Genomic DNA, 23728 nt, shown 5'->3' on the forward strand with positions numbered 1-23728 from the left:
AAACATTAAAGAGTTGGATGCTTAACCAGCTGAGCCACCCAGGTGCCCCTGAAGTCAGCTTTCTACTCTGTCAAGGGTTTTAAGAACAGAAGTTCTTAAAATTTAATTTAATTTTAATTTTCTTGATTTTATCCATCCTTCCCTCTATGGGAAGGTTTATGTTCTTTTTTTTCCCGTTTGTGTCTTATTTAGAAAAATCATTCCCTATTCCAGTGTCAGGAGATATTCTCTACGTTGTCTTCCAAGTGTGTTATAGTTTTGCCTTTTACATGTAAGTATTTTTTTTTTTTTTTTTAATTTTTTTTTTCAACATTTTTTATTTTTTTATTTTTGGGACAGAGAGAGACAGAGCATGAACGGGGGAGGGGCAGAGAGAGAGGGAGACACAGAATCGGAAACAGGCTCCAGGCTCCGAGCCATCAGCCCAGAGCCTGACGCGGGGCTCGAACTCACGGACCGCGAGATCGTGACCTGGCTGAAGTCGGACGCTTAACCGACTGCGCCACCCAGGCGCCCTGTAAGTATTTGAATCTACCTCGAATTGCTTTTTACATGTGGTGCAATAGGGATTTAATTCCAGTTTTTCCATCTATACCTACAATTGTCCCAGTGACACGTATTGAATAGTCTGTCTGCTTCACAGTAATCTGCCGTGCCGAGTCTGTGAAAAATGAAGTTTCCAAATATGCTTCGGTTTGTTTCTGGGCTCTCTCTGTGCCAATACCATACTGTCTCAATTACTATAGCTTTATAATATGTTTTCCTGTCTGGCAGAGAAAATCTTCTGTTCTTCAGGATCGTCTTGACTCTTCTTAGGATGTTTGCTTGTTTGTTTGTTCGTGTTTTTGGTATACACTTTTATCAGCTTGTGACAGTTGGTGAAATGGTTGGGTTTTTGACCAGAATTGCATTGAGTCTCTAGGTCTATTTGGGATAGCTGGAGAATAAATACATGAAGGTAAAACTAAAGGACATCAAAGACAAGAAGATCTCCAAAGCAACCCGGGGTAGGAAAAGATCACCTACTAAGGAACAGTGAATAGACGAATTAATTACCTTTTAACGGTAAAAATGGAAGCCAGAAGACTGTGGGAGGATGTTTCCAATGTGCTGACAGAAAAGCAATAATCAACCTGGAATTGATACCCAGTTAAACTCTTTTAAGAATGAAAGCAAGATAACAAAAATTTCAAACAAATGAAAACGGAGACTATCACGAAAGGAAAGTTTTAAGAGCTATACTTCAAGCAGAAGGAAAATAGCCATAGACGCTAGGTATGTTCTTCCAGGAGGAAGATCAAGGACTCTGCGGTTGAGGGAACTCTTCCGTGGGGAAAATTTGCTGACTTCTCTGATGTCTGCCTTTTACTTCTTTTGGGGATCTGTAGATTCTTACTTTCATGCCCACTCAGTGATGTGTTTTAACGTTTATTTATTTTCGAGACAGAGAGAGACAGAGCATGAACGGGGGAGGGGCAGAGAGAGAGGGAGACACAGAATCGGAAGCGGGCTCCAGGCTCTGAGCCATCAGCCCAGAGCCCGACGCGGGGCTCGAACTTGCTGACCGTGAGATCGTGACCTGAGCTGAAGTCGGATGCTTAACCGACTGAGCCACCCAGGCGCCCCTCAGTGATGTGTTTTAAAAGTTATTAAAAATATTTCATTTTATCCAGAATTTTAGTGGATAAAATGTTTCATGTGGGCAGGGTTGTTTGGGTGTCTAAACCACCCACTCACGGGAGGTAAAAGTCCTCCAACAAAACTTCTTTCAGGAAACTCTCCCTGTCTCAGCCCGTGCGGAGTCCTTGTTATCTGTCCTCATGGTAGATTGTATTTGCGCCTTAGAGCACATACGCCAGCTATATTTTTAGAATTATTTATATGCTCTTTAAACTAATTGTCTACTCACCCCATTAGAAATCTAAGGTCCAGGTCTGTATTGTTCTCTGTTTTATTCCCATACTTTATTCCTAGTAAGCAAGTGCCTGGCACATTATAGATATGCAGTAGACGCTTATTGAGTAAATGATTAGATGAATAATTATTTTTTGGTTAGAAGCAAATATTAGGTATTAAGTCAAACCCCACTGTGTGTCTCTGCTTCATATCCAGCCATTGAAGGCACTGCTTTAGGGCTAGTGAATTCCCATAGAACTGTACCGTGTAATATGATAGCCATCAGCCACCGTGGTATTTAAATCAGTGAAATTAATTCAAACGAAATCAAATAAAAAATTCAATTCCTTAGTCTCACTGGCCACATTTCGAGTGGCTAGTGGCTATCCTATTGGATGGCACAGGCACGGAACATTTCCATTATCACAGAAAGTTCTACTGGAAGTTCTCAAGAATTCCGAACTGCTCTTCTCTCTTCCTCTCTCTTTTTCTTTCGCTCTCGCTCTCGCTCTCGCTCTCTCTCTCTCCCTCTCTCTCTCTCTCTCATCCCAACCCTAAACCAAATACAGGGATAGTTGTCTTATTATTAGTGACTTAAATGATGCTTTTGAGCGAGACGATGCTGGGTACTTTTGGTGCCTAGCACCATCCCACTTTTTTCTTTTAAATTCCTGAGCTGTTGTTTACTAGGACATTCTTTTATTCCTGTTTCTACTAAGGCTGAATGTTACTTGGGTGGAAAGCCTAATTGCTTTCTTTTCTAGGTCCTTAAACCCTTTGTTAATGTTTCTGTCTGAGAGTTCCCAAAGCCAGGGTTCTAGGAGAGTTTGGCATGTCTGAACAACTGAACCACGAAATAATGGAGTAGGTCCGGCGGGGTGTGGGAGCAGGGCATTCTGTCAATAAAAGAGCTCCCCTCTCTGCACACATGGCCAGTTAATTGGCCATTCTGGGAAAGTATGGATGGGGAGGGGGGCTTCTGAGAATCGCCGGTGACAGTTAAGTGGCCTTTTGTTGACGTCCTCTGCTGAACAACTTTGTTGGATTTAGTCTCTGCCTTCCCCCCCCGCCCCCCGCCTCCTGTGGATTTTCTGTTAGTTTCATCATTTACCATTCACACATCATCTTTCACTCTCTCCTTCCAATATGACTGCTTTGTGTGCTGGCCTCGGCTTTATTCCTGCTATTCCCAGCCCATAAAGGGGGCTGTGTGGGCCTTCAGCAGGACTGAGAAATTGACTCTGCTGTCTGTTGAGAACTATAATGATTGCAGTGACCTTCACGTCTGGCAGAAAATCCACTACCTGTGCCGGCATAATGGCGGCCAGCCGAACATAGAGAAAAGGGAGTCTTCACTGAATTCCTTCTCGTGCTATATGTATTTCCTTTGTTCCCCTCTCTATTCCCTTCTGTCCCCCTTCTCCCCACTGCAACTGGAGTGCTGACCTAAGATGCAGCTGTGACTAAGAGTTAATGCTTGGAAATAATAATACATTCTATTTTGCAGGCTTTGCCAAGCCAGTTCACCCACGTTGTCTCATCTAATATTCCCCCCAACCCCTGTGAGGTAGGGAGGGGAGGTATTATTAACCCCATTTACTGATGAGTAAACTGAGACTTAGAGAGATTAGGGCAGTTGCCCGAGGTCTTTTAGACAGGAAGTGAGCCCATGGTCCCTGTCTCTAAACCCGGCGTTCTTTCAATGGCGTCCACACCCTTATGCGTAAGGGGGACGTGGCCCAGGGGAAGCGTGAGCGGATGGGGAGGGAGAAGGAGAGCAAAAGAAAAGAATTAAATGAGGAGGGAGGAACGGAGTGGTTTCCTGGGGCCTTCCAGCTACTCTTCTCTTTCTCCGGAGAAGGAGGACTTGATGTTCACCAGAGGCTGGCCCAGCAAACCTCCAGGGAGGAAGGAAAGCCAAGAGCCTCGTCTTCCTCTTTTCCTCTTTCCTCTTGCCAGGAGGGGATTTGCCTAGCCATGGGAAGGGGTGGCCCTAGCTCTGTCAAGGCCCTGCGTGTGGGAGCCACATGCTGGGTCTCCCCCAGAGAGAACCTAACGCCCCTTCTCAGGCCGGGCCTGCCGGCCTTTAGGTGCTGTCCTGTCCTGAGGCTTCGGCCATGCCTGCGCACGAAGAAAGGGCTTGAAGCTCGCCTGAAGGAAGAAGCATGCAGGGGGCCCCTGGAGGAGGCGTGGGCCCTGGGCTGTCCCCTGTGGACAGGTGGATGCTCCTGGTCTTCAGCTTTATTCTGGCAGCAGCTTTGGGCCAAATGAATTTCACAGGGTGAGTGGCTGCTCCATAGTGGGAGGAAGGGCTGCTGAGAGCTTGGGGACCAGATGTGCCAGCAGGGAGGAGGCTGTCTTCCTGGGACCTGGTCAAAGTAGAGGGAGTTGGGACCTCACTTCCCATTCAGGTCCATAATCTCCCACTCTCACACTCAAGGGTGGGACAAGCAGCTCTCTTACTGTCCTTCCCCACATGAGTTCTTTCTTTTCTTCTTCTTCTTCTTCTTCTTCTTCTTCTTCTTCTTCTAAGTTTATTTATTTATTTTGAGAGAGAGAGAGCACGAGTAGGGCAGGGGCAGAGAGAGGAAAGGAGAGAGAATCCCAAGCAGGCACTGCACTGAGAGCCTGATGCGGGGCTTGAACTCATGAACCACGAGATCATGACCTGAGCAGAAGTCAGACCCAGGCGCCACCTCCCCCCCCCCCCCGCTCCCCCTCCACAGCATGAGTTCTTAATCTGCAGCCCATGGGGAAGTTTCCAGGGCTCCAAGATTCCCCCGATTCTTGCTTATATGTAAAATTGTTTATCTATTTTTTTTCTGGGGGGATGGTTTCCTCTGATTTTGAAAAACTTTTTTGAATGTTTATTCATTTATTTATTTTTATTAAAAATTTTTTAAAAAAGTTTATTTATTTTTGACACAGAGAGAGAGCGCGAGCATGAGCTAGGGAGGGGCAGAGAGAGAGGGAGACACAGAATCCGAAGCGGGCTCCAGGCTCCGAGCTGTCAGCACAGAGCCCGACGCGGGGCTCGAACCCACAAACCGTGAGATCATGACCTGAGCCGAAGTCGGACGCTTAACTGACTGAGCTGTCCAGGCGCTCTGAATGTTTATTTATTTTTGAGAGAAAGAGAGAGGCAGAGCGTGAGTGGGGCAGGGGCAGAGAGAGAAGGAGACACAGAATCCGAAGCAGGCTCCAGGATCCCAGCTGTCAGCTGTCAGCACAGAGCCCGACATGGGGCTCGAACTCATCAGCTGCAAGATCATGATCTGAGCTGAAGTCAGACACCTGACCGACTGAGCCACCCAAGTGCCCCTGGTTTTCTCTGATTCTTAAAGACGTTAGTAACCCCCAGAAGACTCTGTATCCCTACCATATGGATACAGTATTGTCCTCCTTTGAATACGAATAAGCATTAGGATTTTACCCCAGGCCCTCTAGGGACATGTTTCTCAGCTTCCCAGACGTCACCTAATGGGAATGACCCCAAAGTATCCCCATAGTAGTGATTGGAGGGGGTTGGGGGGGCGGGGTTCATCCTCCCTGATATCCAAGCCAGTCAGGGAGGGAGTCAGCGGCATCCCGGGTGGCGGACACCGGAGGTCACGCGCACAGCCTCTCGCGGCCTCCCCCCGGGATGGGAAGGGCTCAGCTTCCTCTCGTATGTTAGCGTGAGGCTCATCTCCCCTTCCATGTCCTCAAGCTCTTGAGAGAAGCCTGGAAGGGGCACAGGGTTTGGACAGACCACGGCCTTCGGCCCTTGTACGAAGAGCACTCGGGGCCACTGTTGGTCTCCCCTGCCCTCTGTATCTATTCTTTTCTCCCCTTCGTTCCTTTTGTTTCCCAGGCCTCCTCCATTCTCCCATATTCCTGTCCCATACTTCCTCCCCTGTCTTGCTGCTGGGTTCGTCACTAGTTGTGACGGGCTTTATTTAGTGGCTCGGGTGGTCTGTCCTTGGTCTGGAGCGACCGCTGTCCCATGCTGAAGGACTCGCGTGCTTCCCAGAGTGGCACGTCCTTCTGCTCAGTCTCCTCCAGCCTCCCAGCCTTCCTGCCGGGTCCCCTCAGCCTGGTCCTCAGGGTCCCCTAGCCCAGCCTTCCAGGGAGCCGTCTCAGCATCTCCCTCCACCCTCCCTGTGTCTTTCCAGAGACCAGGTTCTTCGAGTCCTGGCTAAAAATGAGAAGCAGCTTTCACTTCTCAGGGATCTGGAGGGCCTGAAGCCCCAGAAGGTGAGGACTCCTCAGGGCTGGGGAGCGTGTTCTCCACTTTCTTACAGTGGCCTGCATCTCCAGCCCCCTGTCCTGCTCCCCGAACCCCAAACCTGCCCCTATCATATCTGCCAAAGATCACAACACCGTGGAAAATCAAATGTGGGATCTTCTTCCGGAAAGGTTGGGAACACTCGCCCGGAGAGTTGGGTGGCCTTTCTTGGCCTTCTCCTCCGTCCTAGATGGGGAGCTGCCGAGCAGACCCTGTCAGGGGCCACCTCACAAATGACTGGAATGTCCGGAAGCCACCCGGGGAGTACATATGTCTCTGGGTGGGATGCCAACTAGTATGCAGACTGGACACATCGGTTTCCCCCGCTGAAACGGCTCAGCTTGGCGAACCTGTGTTTTATTTGGGTTCGTCCCTGTCAGCCCGAGCATTTGTTTCCGAGAACGTTTGTCCTCTGCGAGTATTCCACAATGGAAAACATTTTCTTCAACAGTTACAGTAGAAGGGTTTTGTTTGAGGGCTGCCGAAGCAACCAGGTGTTTCTGGATGTGGCCCAAAGCCCCTGTCCCTATTCGTCTGAGTGCCCCTATCTACCAGGACTCATAGCACTTTATAACAATTCTCTCCCTTTTCCAAGTTGGTGAGTAGACGTAGCATTTGGAGGTCATGGGAATCCAGGTCGGGTTCCTCCCCCCCCTCCCCAGGGCTTGAGGGCAGCGATGCCTCCCCCTTCTGACCAGGGTTCTTGTCCATGTGAATGCCCCGTATGATGAGCTGTCTCACTTTTAGCAACTGTTTAGGGTTCTTGGGGTCCAGGCGAAGTTGGAGGGAGGCTGGGAGCGAGGGTGCTCGGAATCGGAGAAAGAAACGCAGCTCGGGGGTTTTGTTTGCCCCCATCTCTGTGCTCGGCCTGAGGGTTTTCATTTTGGACCTGGGGCCCTTTAAATGTCTAAGAGAAGAAGACCGTCTGCCTGTCTAAGGTGCCCACAGGATCATGTATGAGGACACGTGATTAAACACATCCCATTTTCCTTTCCTTTGTGGCCAAGGTGGACTTCTGGCGTGGCCCAGCCAGGCCCAGCCTCCCGGTGGATATGAGAGTTCCTTTCTCTGAACTGAAAGACGTCAAGGCTTACCTGGGCTCTCACGGCCTTGCTTACAGCGTCATGATAAAGGACATCCAGGTGAGGTCCTGCCCCAGCACCATGGCTAGGGTTTCACCTTCCACGTGCCTTTCTGGTTTGAGCCCAGCCCAGAGGAAAGCAACCCAGGGCTCACAGTGGACAGGTTTCTAGAGTTCCGTCTGCATTCTTGTGGACCTGCTGTAGAAGGAACGACACCTCACACTTCTCAGAGAATATGTAAAATCTAGGACAGAGCCCACGGTCGGGGGAGGGGGGGACGTCCTCCTCGTGTGGTAGTGGCAGTCACTTGTGGACGAGTCCTCTTGTGGGGGGATTTGCAGCTCACAGCAGAGGAGGAGACCAAGGAGGAGGGAGACAGGAGCAAGTAGCTCGGGTCTTTCCTGGGCACCCGGGGGAGGCAGCTCTGGAAGAGTCCCTTTGCTTTTCTGACCGTCCCTGCCGTCCTGGCTGTCCCACGACACTTGTACCGCCAGGCTCTCGGTACTAGGAGGTCCCAGGCTCCTCTCCCAGGCAGGATCCTCCCAGGGGAATAGCTTTGGGAGGGCTGCACACCCACCCTCGGGTAGGACAGACAGAGAGCCTTCATCCCGGCCGCGCCAGTGTCCCCGCCCGCCCTGGTCGGCGCAGCTCACCGTGACATTTTATTTCTGTTGTTCTGTCTTCAAGGGTATCCCAAGGAGCCCCCTTCCTAAAGCGCTTCTTGTGGGCACCGCGTGCCGGTTAGGCGCCTCTGGCCGCACCCCTCCACAGATGCTGCGGTGCCCCTGCAGGATCGCAGCCCCAGACATTCCTCCCCAGCCACGGCGCGCTGCAGCTACTCTCTGAGAACCCAGTCTCCCGGAGCGCACACACATGACATCACATGCCAAGGGATAAACGCATCAGGGGCATTCCTTTCCCGCGAACGCACCGGGCTGGGCCACTCAGATCCATGCCCAGACCTTTGTCCCTCATGGGGCACATGTATTTGCTGCTCAGTGCGTAGGGGTGGCCTCTTCCTCTCATTAATCCCCCACAAACCCAAATGGGGAAACTCCCGCAGACAAGACAGGGGACCACATCGAAAGAAACAGCACTCAATTCTCATTTTTCGCCCACGCGGGCATCTTCAGGTTCGCATTTCCTCGCTTCTGCCCCGCCCTGAAAGCCCGCAGCATTGAGCCAGCAGATGCGAAGAGGTCTCTCAAAATGTTCTGTTGATTTCTGCACATCAGGAATGGCCCCAGAGGCACCTCTGAGCCTGCCCCCTGGCTCCTCTGGAGCTGTCCTCTTCACGTTCCTCGGCCTGTCCTCCCCCCGTCGTCCCCAGGCTGGAATCCCTTCTGGGGGCGTTTTTACTCCCTGTCAGTAGATGCCCTGGACTGTCTGCCCTAACCCAGCCGGGCAGGATTTCCCCCAACACCTCGCTCTGTCTGCAGTGCATCAAGCTCCCATTGTCATACTTAAGATCCCATTTTGGCTTGGAGGGAGCTGGGGGGGGTAGGGGAGGCTGCCGTGTTGAGTTGATTTGTGGTGACGAGGGGGAGGGTGTCCAGGAGGAGAGAAGCTCAGAGGCGCTAACAGGAGGGGAAGGCTTTGCACCACTCAGGTTTTTGGCCTCTAGCCTTACGGTTCGGTTATTGACGCAGGGGCCTAATCTCTTCTGAATCTTCCAGATCTCTCTGCCGCAGGGTTTGGCGTAGCGTCTCTTGCACGGCGGGCCCTCAACGGTCTCCACAATGACTCTGTTGGCAGGTTCGGAAAGAGTGTGCCCAGACAGAGGCCTTGCTATTAGGTTGGTCTTTGTCTCCAGGGCCCCCTCTCCTGAGCCCCTCAAGGTCCAGGCTCGGGCCTCTTATCTATCTTTATGCCCTAGCGCCTCCCATGGCATCTGCCACTCGGTTGGGCTTAATAAATGTTGGTTGAATTCACGGATGCGAGGAAAGGAAAGAAGTGAGGGTGTGTTTGCTCGGCAGCACGAGGCTGAGAGGGAGCGTGAAAAACCTTGGTGCCGGCTTCCGGCTTTCGCTTTGGCCAGGGGTGCTGGAGATTTTTGAGGAAGGGAAGTGTCCCCTGCTCCCTGCCCTGCCCACCCCCCCCCCCCTCCCCTAAGCTGTGATCAGACGCGTGCTTGAGATGGAAGAGCTGGGTTCGTTTGTTCCATCTACTGATATGGAGATACCTACTGCGTGCAAGGTGCAGGAAACACAAAGACCGGAACTCCGGTTCCGGTTCCGTATCCAGGGGAGCCGGGTCGCGGGGGTGGGGAGTGGAGGGGAGTAAAGCAGTGATTACAATGGAGTGGATGAGCTTGCTGATGGAGCTGATGGCGTGCAGCAGGTTGCTATGGGAGCCGAGGACAAGAGGCTCTGCACGTAGGGAGGCTCTGAGAAGGCGGTAATTACGGTGCGGCTGAAGAGCAGGCGAAGGGGGACCGGGAGGGGAAGGGCCCCCCCCACCCCCGCTCTGTTGGCAGTGAGGCCCGGCCAGATCACAAGGGGCATCCTCTGTTGGGTGAAGAGGTCGAGATTTATCCCGAAAAATCATGGGGGAGCCATGGGAGGGCTCTGACGGGATCAGATTTGCATTTAAGAAAAAAAAATCCCTCTGACAGTGACAATGTTGAGTTGGGGACAGGAGCAGGGAGAGACTGACAGGCAGGAGGGGGCTGAGGAAATTGCAGTGGGCCAGGCAAGAAATTATCTGATTCCGAGTGAGCTCTATTTGCATTTAATTTTTCTTCACCTCCCCCTTTTTTCTCAGCCCTTTGGTTTTGGTGGTGTTGTTTTTTTTTTTTTTTTTTTTTCTCTAGGATGAGTCACCATGGAAAAGCTTCACTTGAGCAATCAGCTCTGTGGATTTTAATGGCTTTTTTCTGATTACAAAATTAATAAATATTCATGTTAGATAATTTGGAAAATAGGGGAAAGCACAACGGAGAACACAAAAATCACCCGGGCTCTGAGCATCTAGAGCAAAATGCAATTTAGTGTAAATATTGCTTTGCCAATTTCCCCCTCTCTACTGGATCGTTCTCATTAGCATACAAATGTAGAGTTATTTCTCTTACCCCCCAAAATCCTCTCTCGATCCCGTCCCCCCGTCTCCAGCTATCACCCCATTTCTCGGCTTCCCCGAGAAGCCGAGAAGAGCGCAACTCTTGGAAATACGGGCCATACTTGCCACCTCCATCCTTCTCCGTGGGTGGACTGTCCACCCCTCACTTCACCAAAACTGCCCTTGACATTCGTCACCCACAGCTCCTACGTCCAACTCAGTGGCCAACTTTGAGTGCCCGTTGTTCTTCCACCTTATTTAGCACAGCTGGTTGCTCTCTCGTCTTTGAAACATGTCCTGTCTTGGCTTCCGGGACACTGTCCTCTCCTGGATGTCATCCCATCTAACTGGCTCTCCTTTGCATGTCATTTTCCTATCTCCCAGTTCTGTCCTTTGACTTCCCCTGGATCCTCTCATTCAAGATCACGGCGTTGGATACCTTCAGCCTCCTGAATATTCCCATACTTGCATCTCCAGCCAGACTCCTACACTCACCCTGAACTCCAGACTCGGGTCTCCAACCACCTCTTCCTCATTTCCACCTGCCTGCCTAACGGGCGTCTCAAATGTCACCGTTCCCAACCGAGCCCCCCCCCCCCCCCCCAACTTGCTCCTCCACAGCCCTTCTCCATCTCAGGAAATGACAACACCATCCTTCCGGTCACTCAGGCAAGAAGCCTGGAGTCGTCCTCAACTCCTTTCTCGCATCCCACATTCACCAAATCCCGTCAGCTCTCCCTTTAAATTGTATCGTACCAGGGCACCTGGCTGGCTCAGTCGGTTGAGCGTCCAGCTTCATCTCAGGTCATGATCTCACGGTTCGTGAGTTCGCGTCCTGCTGTCAGCACAGAGCCTGCTTCGGGTCCTCTGTCCCCCTCTCTCTGCCCCTCCCCTGCCCCATCCCCACTCTCTCAAAAATCAACATTAAAATAAATAAATAAATAAATAACTAAATAAATAAAATGTATCTTACCATTCTATGCTACCACCTTGGGCCAGCACTCCGTCAGCCCCACACCTGGATTGTTCTAAGAGTTTTCTAACTGCTGTCCCTAATTCCTTCCTTGCCTCCCTGTTGCCTAGTCTCAAAACAGCACTCAGAGGGGGCCTTTAAAATTATTATTATTATTGTATATTATATCCCATTATGTCACTTCTCTGCTTAAAACCCTCAATGACTTCCTAACTGAGAGTAAAAGCCCAAGTCCTTAGAATGGCCCTGAAGTACAACACCCTCGTCACTGACTGCCCTCCCCTGGCTCGCTCTGCTCCAGAGACCTGGACCTCTTTACTGTTCCTTGAACTTGCCTGACCCATTCCTGCCCAAGGGCCCTTGATGAGATTCCCGTCTCGGGGCCTTTGCACTTACTGGTCCTTGTGAGTAGAATGCTGTTTCTGCAGATACCTGCATGACTTATTCCCTTGCTGCTTTCAAAACCTTGCTCACAGGTGAGTCACCCCCCAAATTACTGTCGCCCTGCCACCCTCCTCTTGCTCCTCCTCATGGCTTCGTGCTAGGCGACGCTCCAAGCATTTTACGTGTATTAACCCCTCTAAGCCTCACGGGAACCCCTTAAAGAATGTGCTCAAGTGTGTGCTAACGTGACCCCCATGTTTGAAAGCACAGAGAGAGATGAATACTTTGGTAAACCGAGGCCCAGAGAGATTAGTGCCCCGTTAGTGATGGCGTTGAGATTTAACCAGAGGCAGCCCGGCCCCGGGCCCTGCACTCTTTGCTCCTGAGCCATCTGCCTCCTCCACAGTTGTCACTGTTGTTTGTGTGGGTGGTTTTAACTCTGCCTTTGGGGCAGTGCAGCCACCCGTTCAGCCTTGACCTCTGAGGGGGTCCGCGCTAAGAACCCCGGGTCTGTAGCCACCCACCACGTAGGCACAGACTGCATTTGCTACCAGCCACGCAGCTGCTTCTGCAAATGTTGGGCCTGTTAGAGAAGGCCAGGGACACATGAGGAGGGGTGACTGCTGCTGTCACGGAGCGGGGGTGGGGGCCGGGGGGGGGGGGTGGGGAGATGCGTCCATTTTACGTCTGCGCGGCTGGAGTTCAGCGGCCGAGTGCTGGTTCCCTTCAGGCGTCAGCTTCGCCCTTCCTGGGCCTCCCGTGGCCTCCTGCCCTCCTCCATCCTGGAGGTGCTGTTCTTTGCTTAATGTTCCCATCCTTCCTCACCCCTGTCATAAATTAATTCACACCAAGGTATTACTTTCCTTGTCAGGTTATGGCTTCCAGGGAGGCAAATGGCTTGCTTCCGAGTCGTTTCTTTTTTTTCTCTGAGAAGCCTGACAGGGCTGTAATTAGGCTTCCCCGAGCCTGTGGCAAGACTGCGTTCTCAGTTCTCCCCTCTCCCCTCTCGGCCTTGTGAAGGGAGCCAACATCTGTGTATTTTTCAGGCCAGGGTAGATTAGCGTTCTTGGGATTGGGGCCCAGCTGTGAGGGCTGAGCATTCCCAATTTGTGAGCGGGTGTCACATCCATTCACAGGGCTGTGAGGGTGTTTGGAAAGTTATTTGCAGTTTGGTGCCCATTTCCCATTTGCCCCCAAGCCGTTCTGTGGAACAAAGAATGGCCTCCTGGGAGCTGTTTGCTGCTGTGGGTGTCCCTGGGCTGTGGGAAGAGCTTCCCAATTTCTCCTCCCTGTCCTCCACCTTTTCCCACCGCCTCAGGTCCTCCGCCAGTCCCTAGGAAGTTCATCTCGGTGGGACTGGAGGGGGACTTCCGGGTGCACCAGCCCCCGGCTGCTGGCTCCCTGCGGCTGCTCACCACAGCTGGTAGTGCCCGGCCCAAAGTGATGGGCACACACTGGTCACGGTGGGCTGCTGAGATTTCCGTTGGTTTCCTGGGAGAAGACAAGTCCCTTTTGTTAGAGTGTCCCAGGGAGGTGCCTGTGCCAGCAAGGGTCAAGGCTCCTCCAGGCTTCCTTACTTGCCCAGCAATCCCAGCTTTGCCCAAGTGGGAATGTATCCAGCTTAGCTAATTCAGCCAAAAAACACTGCAATCACAATTGCCTAACGTGTGGTCGGTGCCCAAAAAGAAAAGAAAATGAGGCCCAAGCAGCGATTTCCAGTCCCATTTTTAAATCTGTGAACTTGAGGGTTGTGAGCAAGCTGACTGGGGCAGCAGGGTGAGTGGGCACTGGACAACGGCCTCGTCTGCGGGGATGGTGGTGATGCCTCTTTTCCAGCCCTGGGACTGAAGAGTCCATGGCTGCTACTTTATTTTAGCCATTGGGCCTTTTTGTTTTTGTTTTAGTATTATTTATTCATTAGAAGATTTTACTTATTGAAGTAGGACAAGCATGCTGCCAAAATATAAAAATAGGGAACATTTAAAAATTGCTTGAAATCATAATCTTTCTATCCTAACAAGCATTGTTTTCATAGTGGTATTTTCTGACATTTTACTGTCTTATTTTTCTATGCTCAGGGTATTGCTTTTTTGTTATTTTTTTTCAAATAGTTTTTTTTTATGTTTATTTATTATTTTTTGAGACAGAGAGAGAGAGCATGAACGGGGGAGGGTCAGAGAGAGGGAGACACAGAATCTGAAACAGGCTCCAGGCTCCGAGCTGTCAGCACAGAGCCCGACGCGGGGCTCAAACTCACGGACCGCGAGATCGTGACCTGAGCCGAAGTCGGCCGCCCAACCGACTGAGCCACCCAGGCGCCCCTCAAATAGTTTTTTTAAATGTTTTACTTTTATTTATTTTGAGAGAAAGAGAAAGAAAGCAAGTACAAGTTGGGGAGAAGCAGAGAGAGAGAGAGAGAGGGAGAGAGAGAATCCCAAGCAGGCTCTGTGCTTTGAGCGCGCAGCCCGACGTGGGGCTCGATCCCATGAACCGTGAGATCATGATCTGAGCCAAATTCAAGAGTTGGACTCTCAACTGACTAAGACACCCAGGCACCACACTTTTTTTGCTATTTCAGAACACCTTTTAATTGCAAGAATAGTATGATGGATTTTTCACTTGTTGTTAACATTTTACACATTTTCTTGCCCTCTCTGTACATACACACACATATACATACCTACACACACACAGATAAACATATAGTGGACCCTTGAACAACCTGGGTTTGAACTGTGTGGGTATACATGGATTTTTTTTTGATAAATACAGTACAGTACTATAAATGTATTTTCTCTTTCTTATGATTTTCTTAATAATATTTTCTTTTCTGTAGCTTGTTTTATTGTAAGAATACAATATATAACACATATAACATACAAAATATGTGTTGTCTGTTTATGCTATTGGTAAGGCTTCTGGCCAACAGCAGGCTATTAGTAGTTAAGTTTTTTGGAAGTCAAAAGTTATGTGTGGATTTTCAACTGTGGGAGAGTTGGTGCCCCTAACCCTCTCATTGTTCAAGGGTCAACAGTATATACCTATAGGTATGTATATCTATCTATGTGTGCGTATTTATGTTTGTTATTTAGTATTACATATAATATATACATTTATTATTCTTATTCACCTTTAGTTTTGATAGCTAGCCAGCCTTAAGGAACCCAAGGCTAGGAATAGGATGTCTGGGCTCTTACCTCACCTTTGCCCCTTGTTGGCTTTGCCATTAAGTCCCTTTACCTCTCCAATCTGTTTTATCTCTGAAACATGAATAGTGAACTCCTGCCCTGTCATTTGGTCATCTGACCAGACCAATGGAGATAATGAGGATAAGGATGCCTGGTAAACTGAAAGGCTCTGCCTGAAGCAAGACATCATCAAGACTCCCTTGTGTGACTTCGGGTCGAGGTCTTCTGCTTTCCCAGCACCCTTTGTGGCAGAGAGGCCGAGGCACTTCCCATGCTGCCGGTCAGTGCAGAGTGCTGGGGTGCCTCTATCCCTGGGTGCCAGTGTAAGGGTATGAGCCTGGGGTGAAGGGCACTTGCCCACCTCACTGAATCCCAAGCTGGGAAGAGTGTCCCAGAATGATGTGGGAGGGCAACCCAATCCAACTGTATGCCCTCCCCATGGCCAGTGAGAAGTACTGAGTGTGGGCGGAGTACCAACTCCAAATGATGCCCAGGACATTGCTTTTGGTTCATCCATACTTGTGTTTAAGAGGCAGTTAAGACAGTAAGTAAAAGATTGTTGGCATATTAGTCCTGTAATTATTTGGATCAGCTTGCTCCATAGCTGGTTTCCCAAATGGCCTGGACATCAACTGTGTAGGCTACCCCCTGGGGGTAGAGTAGAGTGGGTCGGGGGGGCTCTCTGCTCCCCCAGGGGGTCCAGTGTACGTGGTTCAGCTTGAGCCTTGACTCAGCAGTGTTCATAGAGGGCAAAAACAATGTTGGCAATAGATCACGAGCCCTCTTCTAGAATACTTTCATATCCCTTATTACATCTTATCCTATGAGCTGGGCAGGGCAAGATATTGCTATCCTAATTTCCATGCTAAGGAAACTAAGGCAAAAACAATGTTGGCAATAGATCACGAGCCCTCTTCTAGAATACTTTCATATCCCTTATTACATTTTATCCTATGAGCTGGGCAGGGCAAGATATTGCTATCCTAATTTCCATCCTGAGGAAACTAAGGCCAGGGCTCCACAGCAAGTTGGTGGCAGACTTGGAATGCAGCTCTCCGGACTCCTCGCCCCGTGCTTATTTGGGAAATGGAGGCACGAACACCAGCTGGCCAAGCAGAATCATCCAGCAACCGGCATCTCCTCCCACTGCACAGCTCACACTCATGGTGGCTCGTTCCCCTGTGTCGGTGGTGTCTTTGTGTGCGGCCCAGCCGATGCGGGGTTCGGAAGAGGCCTGCCTGGCCCGGTTCTCCCCTTCCCTTCCAGTATGTGCTCTTGTCTCCTAGGTGCTGCTGGATGAGGAGAGAGAAGCCATGGCCAAATCCCGCCGGTTGGAGCGTAGCACCAGCAGCTTCAGTTACGCCTCTTACCACACCCTGGAGGAGGTAGGTCTGCCCAGTTGAGCTCCGGGCTCTCTTGTCCCTTTGGGCCCTCGGGGTCTCCCGACTCAGGCAGAGACTAGTGAAAGATTCTGAGGCCCATGGGAGAGTGTGAAATGACTCTTGGGGAGTCTCTGGAGAGCAGAGCAGACACCCGGGGAAGGTCTGTCAGACAGACAGCTTCAAATAGGTCCGGAAGCCAGGATTCATATAGGGATAGAGAGAACGCAACACTACAGCCCAGGGCAGGTCCGGGACTGAGGAGCATAGGTTCCATTTTCATGAAAAAGATGTGATGGGATTGACATTGTCCCCTCTGGTATCACTGTCATTACTCTCCCGTTTCACATGGCCTGGAAGAGAAGATCCATTTTTTCCCATATGTTTGGTAATTCAATTATGTACATTGAAAGAGTGAGGGAAGGGGTTAATATGGCCTGTCAGTATTTATTGGCATCCGAGATAAATAGTCCTGCCTTCAAACGGCTTAGAATCTCTAAGGGCCGAGAAGACCAAAACAGCTGGGTCTGTGGGGTCTGTCAAACGGACTGAATGGGCCAAGAGAGTGGAAGCAAGAGAAACTTCCACCCTGAGAGCCTTGCAGGTTGACCCTGGGGACTGGGTAGGGTGAGGACACTCCTCTTCCAGAAAGAGGCTCAGCTCTGCACAGGGCCAGTTGCCTTCGACACCAGCTCCGCGTCTTTGATGTGTGCAATTCTCCCGCCGGGTCCTTTTAGACCCTCAAGGGAGGTGGGACAGCACGGGGAGGGTGGAGTGGGGGAAGGAGGGTATCCGGGGAGAGCCTGGGCCCCGCCCCTCCCTGCCTCCCTGCCGGTCTGACAAACTTCATTCCTTTCAGATATATAGCTGGATCGACAACTTTGTAGCCGAGCACTCAGATATAGTCTCAAAAATTCGGATCGGCCACAGCTTTGAAAACCGGTCCATTGTTGTCCTGAAGGTAAAAGCGGGCAGTGTTGACCACCAGACTCTACAGTGAGAGCCCCTGGCATAAGACTGAACTCACGTAGGGTCATGGCAGGGTGGGAGTTTTAGGGACAGAGAAGATGTGTATACTCCTGCCCTGAGGTGACCCACAGCTTTGGGGCTGTGGTGTTCAGGGACCTACTCTCGCAGGTACGGACAGGTGATGGTGCAGCGACCTGGCAGGTCCTGGGTCAGGAAGTAGGTGGGAGGGTTGCAAAGGAGATGGAATTGCAGGGTGGTGGTCATCACCCCTGGTCTTGGGAGGTGAATGCGGGTGAGTCAGCATTCTCCCTATTCCCTTGGTTGCTTCATCTGTGAAATGGGAAGGGAGATAGAGGCCTCATTTACAAATGATTGAGGTCATCTGGCTCAGGCAGCCCCACAGATAGGCCCGAGTCTGTGGGGAGACCTCCCAGCCCTTCACGGGGGCCACTGGAAACAGTTGGAGCAAACTTGACGGCGGCAATGGCTTTGGTCATGAAGAAGGCAGGATAGGTAGGAGTGTGGAGTCGAGCCAAGCCAAAAACAAGTCTTAGTATGTGCCCTAAAGGGCCCCCTCAAGGCACTTGACGTCCAGCTCTCAGACAAGACGGCGCTCCAGCTCTCGACGGCCCTGGGGGACTCTTCCAGAGGGCCCAGTGTTCTCATCTAACTTGGGACTTGACCTCCTCATTCCCTGCTTTGATTTCCCCCAGGGGCTGTCCGTGTCCTCTCTTTAATGTGACCTAGGACCTTGCTACTCAGAGTGGGGTCCTGGCACCTGCAGCAGCACCCCCCGGGAGCCCGTTAGAAACGCCCAACCACAGACCCCTCCCCAGACCTACTGACTGAGAGTCTGCATTTTCGTAAGATGCGGGGGGATTCGTGTGCCCTTTAAAGTTTGAGAAACACTAGTCTCAGACACTTTCAGGCCTGGGAAGCTCTGTGCTTCCAGCTGGATCACCTTGCTTCCCCAGTGCACCACTGTGTCACCGGGGCTCCCACGCGTGTGCACTTCACGGACCCATGCACAGGTCCCTGCATATACAGCCCCTGTCTCGGGACACAGGGCCGCCCCAGGCAGTGCCCATACACCTGGGGCCACCTTCTGGGAGCCTAGGGACAGCTCTGTAGCTGTCTCCGTTCAAACCTGTTTGGGACCCGGTGCTTTTACCCAGTTTAGCACTGGAGGACCTCAGCGCCGGGCCATCTGGATCGACACTGGAATCCACTCCCGGGAGTGGATCACCCATGCCACTGGCATCTGGACCGCCAAGAAGGTCAGCACAGATGATGGGGGTGGGGCTGGGGTGGCGGCTACTCGACTATTTTAGGGCGCCCCTGGTTGCGAGATTGTACTTGGCTCGTTTAAACCTCGGGGGCTCTCTACTCCCCTGTCCTTTGGAACAGCTGCCACGCGCTCTGGCCTTTTGCAGCGCAGCGCCCACATCCACCCTCCGCCTTCTAGTTGTTTAACCTCCAAGCCCGCAGAGAATGTATCTGATGGCCTGACGCCACCCCTGCCCGCGGCCACTGGCTGTGCAGAAGTCCTGACCTACCTCAGAGGAGAGCCTGCCAGCGCCTCCCATCCCTCACCCTGTACCCACTCTGCCCTGGCCTGCAGATAGTCACTGAATATGGCAAAGACCGCACGCTGACGGACCTACTGAACGCCATGGACATCTTCATGGAGATCGTCACCAACCCTGATGGGTTTGCGTTTACCCACAGCATGGTGAGGACATTCGGGAGGGAGAGGGTCAGGGGTCAGGGTCAGCTCTGGGTGGGGGGTGGGGGGGGATGCAGGAACAGTCACTGTGGCTTTGGGAAGCTGAGCTGAGGTTCACTGGGGGCTGGCCCCTCAGGGGCTCCTGGTGGAGAGTCTCACGAAGGCAGGCAGGTGACTCAGGTACTACAGCTGCGACTCAACCCCTGTCCTGCTGCCCAGGGAAGGCCACTGTTGGCAGCCTGTCCTCGGGCCTCTCCCCACACCACAGCTTTAACCATAGGCGATCTGCAGTCTTGGCCCAGCCTCGTAGCAGCCCCATCCTGCCTTAGGCATTCCTTTCTTTTGCCCCTCTCTGTCCCACCAGACACCCCCCACCCCTTCCTAGGACAGGATGTTGGAGGCTTCCATCCCTGGGAAAGGGGTGAATGTCCCCCGCCCTGGGCTTTTCAGAACCGCCTGTGGCGGAAGAACAAGTCCACCAGACCTGGAATCTTCTGCATCGGTGTGGATCTTAACAGGAACTGGAAGTCAGGTTTTGGAGGTATGGCAATCTGCTGGACCTGGGGGCAGGGCTGGAGAAGGTCGTCTTGGCACGTCTCTCACACAGTCAGGTTATGTGGACTCATAACCGGAGAGGCAATGTAGTTAGTTAATGCGAGTGAGTCATGGCAGGAACAGGCAAGCACACGCCTAGGATTGGCTGTGCGATATGGGGAGGGGTTGCACATGCGTGGGCCATGTACGCATCCGCTCCAGCTTCGTGGGAAACACGGGAAACGGCTCCTTGCTGCAGGGGTCAAATCCTAAATATGGCAGGGAAAGGTACAAGAGAGTCTTCAGGTTGTCCCTTCAGGAGGGACAAGATAGTCTTGCTGGTTGTTGAAAACCTAGAGTTTATATGCCCCCCAGATCTCTCCAGCCCTTCCTTGTAGGGAGCCCACCAAGAGAAAATGCCTTCAAACTCATTTCCCGAGAGTCATGACCTGAAATTTGCCCTTTGGGGAGGCCAGAACAGTAGTTTAAATCTAAAATAAGCCAAGTTCTTATCATTGACACTGACTTGAGCCTGGTTTTTACTTGCGACCCAGTTGCTTTGTAATCCTAGGCTGATGGACTGGTGCGTATCTGCAGGGCCATATTTCTTCCAGGCAGAGGTGGGCAGCTTCCTCTCAAGTTCTTGGTGTTCTTCCTGATTATCACCCTTACCACACCGGGGACATAGGGATTAGATGGGGAAACTGAGGTCTCCAGAAAGCCTAGGGACTAGTATGTGGACCCTGGGAATGCAGCGATTTGATGAACGGGATCCTGGGTCTAGCCAAGACGGGTTGCGTGGGCACCCCCTATTCTGGGGGTGTAGTGGGGTCAGAGTTTGGCTCCACAGGAGGCAGTGCCATTGCCGTGGAAAAGCAGATCCGCAGATGGATGGCCAGACCAATGAGACAGAACATTGTAGATCTGCCCATCACTGAAAATCTAGCTTCTCTCAGTCTGTTTTCATTGAAAAATAAGCGTCTAAAGCATCCAGAGCAAGGCGCTCAGCCCATGGTGTGGGGGCTGCCTGAGGATCTGGCACTGTGTGTGTAACCGCTTGTGTAAGGGAACACAACCGTGTAAAAATGGGTGTTTTCACCTTCAAATGACCAGCCACTTTGCCCCAAGTTGCAATCCGCGAGGGCCCCTCAGAACCGGCTGAAGTGAGTACCCGTGGACCCTGAGACAGACTGGCTAGCAGAAAGACAAATTACCTTTTAAAGAAAATAACTTTTGTGTGTTTCACCACAGGGGGCTGGAGGAAATCAGTATATATACAATGTAAAAAAAAAAAAAAAAAAAAAAAAGTATGGAAAAAAAAAAAAGCCCAGAGGGGACAAAAAGCTCCCATAATCCCACCACCCAAAGATTACTGCTTTTAATAATTTACCATGTCCTTCCAGAGATTTCCCCTTGCTACAAATTACATTTTCAGAGAAGGAAAAATAAATAGCTAATGAATCCATTAGCAGGTACTTGTGACACAGGCAGGCTCAGAGGACTTTGACTATGAACGTCAGAGAGAGGCAGGCAGCTAATTCCCATTTGGTCAGGGGAAGATTAGTTTATGCTGCTTAGCTCAAACCAGAACTAATGGCCTGAAGTGTTTCTCCATATTTGGGCAAAGCCACCTGGTCGTTGGCAGGGGAACCGCTTTCCTTGCGTGGGCTGCAAACGCAGACAAAGCTTTCAGCCTCCCCCGCTCTGCTCATCTGTTGCTGTTTGTCATTCAACAAGTGTAGCAAGTGCAGAAGCTCCCGGCAGACACAACAAACAGGGCCACTGTCCAGCCTGTGGGGCCGCTCCTCACCCTTGCTTCCTGCAGGCGCATCCCCTTCTCACCAGGGTCCCCGCCCCGGGCGAGGACCCGCAGACCGCAGACCGAGGGGGTCTCACTCCCCGGTGACAGAATTGCCTCCGGGCCTGCCTGTGGACAGAAATAGTGTGTGTCTGGGTTGGTGACTCAGGCTGGAAGATTTTGTTTATGGTTTTATCATTGCCTTAATTTAATTGCTGCATAATGAGTAATCTGTAGACCATCCCTCCCACTCAACGCTGCCCTCCCCTGCGCTCTTGGGGAGGACCGGTTTGCTGCAATCCTAGTGCAGCATCCGAACCAGTCCATGGGCCAGGCCCCCCGGTCCTTGGGCCAGTGCACTGCCCTGAGGGTCTGGGGGCGGGGGGGGGGGGGTCCTCTGGCATCCTTGGGAGGCTCCAGAAGTTGGGGTGATCCCTGACCTCTGCATTGGGCTTGTGCGCAGTCATTTCAGGAAGGAGGAAGAAGAGGAAGAACAGGGATGGCTCCTTCCAAATAAACCCCAAATCTTGACCAGCCCCCAGCCCAGCCCCCCATGATGCGGCCCCTGGGGAGGGCAGGCAGACAGAAGAGGAAGAAAAGAAATGGAGAGCAAAGAAGGGCAACAGAGTCGCTGAGTCGTGGTGTGGTTGGCCCTCTAAGACTAGGGTTTGTGATAAATACCCATCCAAATCTCAGTGGCTTAATATAGTAAAAGTTTGTTTTTCATGCACAGGAAGCTCAATGTGGGTAGGTGACTCTCCTTGGCAGCTTTCTCCCAATCGTGAGAGAAGGATCCGGGATGTTTCCTCCATCTAGAGGTTTTTGCTTTCAACCACATAGACTGAGGAGAGTGTGGAGAAGTCATGCCTGCTCTTACCAGCCTCCAGCTAGAAGTGACACCTCATTACTGCTCACATTCTCGTTGGCCAGAAGTAGTCACATGGCCTCAACCAAACTGCAAAGGAGGCTGGGACATGTGGAGGAGTCGCTGGATATTTTGTGAGCAGTAAGTGTCTTTCCCAAGCCTTGGAATTTGAAGCCTCTGGGTGCTTTTATTTTTCTTCCAGGAAATGGTTCTAATAACAACCCCTGCTCTGAGACTTATCGTGGGCCCTCCCCTCAGTCGGAGCCAGAGGTGGCTGCCATCGTGGACTTCATCACATCCCATGGGAACATCAAGGCTCTGATCTCCATTCACAGCTACTCTCAGATGCTCATGTACCCTTATGGCCGCTCACCGGAGCCTGTTCCAAACCAGAAGGAGTTGGTGAGCTTGGCTGCTGGGGGCTTGGGGGAGGCATCAGGCAGGCTCCCACAGGGTTGAGGCCCTCACTCTGAAACAAGGGTCTGGACCAGTTAGTTGACCCCACGGTAGGAAGGAGAGGAGAGCTTGTTGTGCTCCCATGTGGTCAAGTTCAAAGCCGGAGGTGCTGTGCTCCCTTCTCGTGAGAGTCATCTGCATAGCCAACTTCCAGGAGTTCCCGTTTCTCAGCAGCTGGTGAGGGTGTGGGAGCACGGGGAGCCCCGGCCTCTCACCCTCTGGATGTAATCTCGCAGTACGATCTTGCCAAGGACGCAGCGCAGGCCCTGTATGAGGTCCACGGGATCCGGTACATTTATGGCAGCATCAGCACCACCCTCTGTGAGTGACCCTTGCCCTCCTGGCTGCTGCTTTCGGCACCACATCCACCGGGGGGGTGGGCGGGTGCAGTCTCTTTGCCGACTGGCAGCACTGGTTGGCCACAGGGCCGGGCCATAGGTCTGACCGGGCTGAGTCAGAGCTGGTTTCCAATCGGAATAGAGGGGTGAGTGGTGGCACCCAGAAACAGGCAGCTGCTTCTCTGCAGCACTAATTAATGCCCAACTCCCAATGCCTGGCTCTGTGATGGTCCCTGAGAGAGGAGATCTTAAGGGTGGTGGCCTCGAGGAGCTTTCCCTTTGCCGGGGGGAGAGAATGGGGAGAGAGGGCAGGGGGTGGCCCAGGTTGAGGCCTGGGTCAGGAAGCTTGATGTTGTCCGGGGTGAGTTGGGGTCAAGCTCCCAGGGCCCACTTACCACTCGGGATGCCTCTTAGCAAAACACCCTATTCTTCCTTTGGGGGCCATTTCTTTGCCCTTTTTTTTTTTTTTTTTAATTTTTTTTTCTTTGCCCTTTTACATCCAGATGTGGCCAGCGGGATCACTGTCGACTGGGCCTATGACAATGGCATCAAGTTCTCCTTCACCTTCGAGCTCCGGGACACGGGGCGCTATGGCTTCCTGCTGCCGGCCTCCCAGATCATCCCCACGGCCCAGGAGACGTGGCTGGCGCTTCGGACCATCATGGAACACACCTTGAATCACCCCTACTAACAACACCACCGGGGGCAGAGCAGGAAGGTTCATTCCCTTCCCCGAGGACCGGGGCTCCTCCTGAAACCCAAGTGATGCCTCCTGTTCCCCACACCCCAACCCTGACCCCTTAGGAGATAAATACA

General features: G+C 51.9%; 1 protein-coding gene across 4 annotated transcripts; it reads left to right on the top strand.

Annotated features, from left to right (window-relative positions):
• The first annotated feature begins 2377 nt into the window (after positions 1 to 2377).
• On the top strand, positions 2378 to 23728 carry CPA5 (carboxypeptidase A5). 4 transcript variants are annotated; one of them, XM_078439446.2, is made up of 13 exons: positions 2378 to 2894; positions 3404 to 3463; positions 3966 to 4177; positions 6051 to 6132; positions 7171 to 7305; positions 16134 to 16232; positions 17086 to 17187; positions 18371 to 18472; positions 18817 to 18927; positions 19372 to 19462; positions 22321 to 22520; positions 22811 to 22895; positions 23416 to 23728. In XM_078439446.2, exons 3-13 carry the CDS (start codon positions 4062 to 4064, stop codon positions 23601 to 23603), a joined length of 1311 nt encoding a protein of 436 aa, XP_078295572.1. In that variant the 5' UTR covers positions 2378 to 2894; positions 3404 to 3463; positions 3966 to 4061; the 3' UTR covers positions 23604 to 23728. The 4 variants fall into 4 exon arrangements, with proteins under 4 accessions (XP_078295572.1, XP_078295586.1, XP_078295591.1 ...); XM_078439460.2 differs by having other exon boundaries at positions 2378 to 2764; XM_078439465.2 differs by having other exon boundaries at positions 2378 to 2760.

Source organism: Panthera onca, chromosome A2 (assembly GCF_046562875.1).
Source record: "Panthera onca isolate mPanOnc1 chromosome A2, mPanOnc1 haplotype 2, whole genome shotgun sequence".
In the NCBI taxonomy this organism is placed as follows: Eukaryota; Metazoa; Chordata; class Mammalia; order Carnivora; family Felidae; genus Panthera; species Panthera onca.

Excerpts from the sequence above, each read along its gene's own strand:
- CPA5 (XM_078439451.2), top strand. The coding sequence starts at position 4,062 with ATGCAGGGGGCCCCTGGAGGAGGCGTGGGCCCTGGGCTGTCCCCTGTG. Across the intron at positions 19,463-22,320 it reads CTGGAAGTCAGGTTTTGGAG|GAAATGGTTCTAATAACAAC; the intron begins GTATGGCAATCT and ends TTTTTCTTCCAG. Across the intron at positions 22,521-22,810 it reads TTCCAAACCAGAAGGAGTTG|TACGATCTTGCCAAGGACGC; the intron begins GTGAGCTTGGCT and ends GTAATCTCGCAG.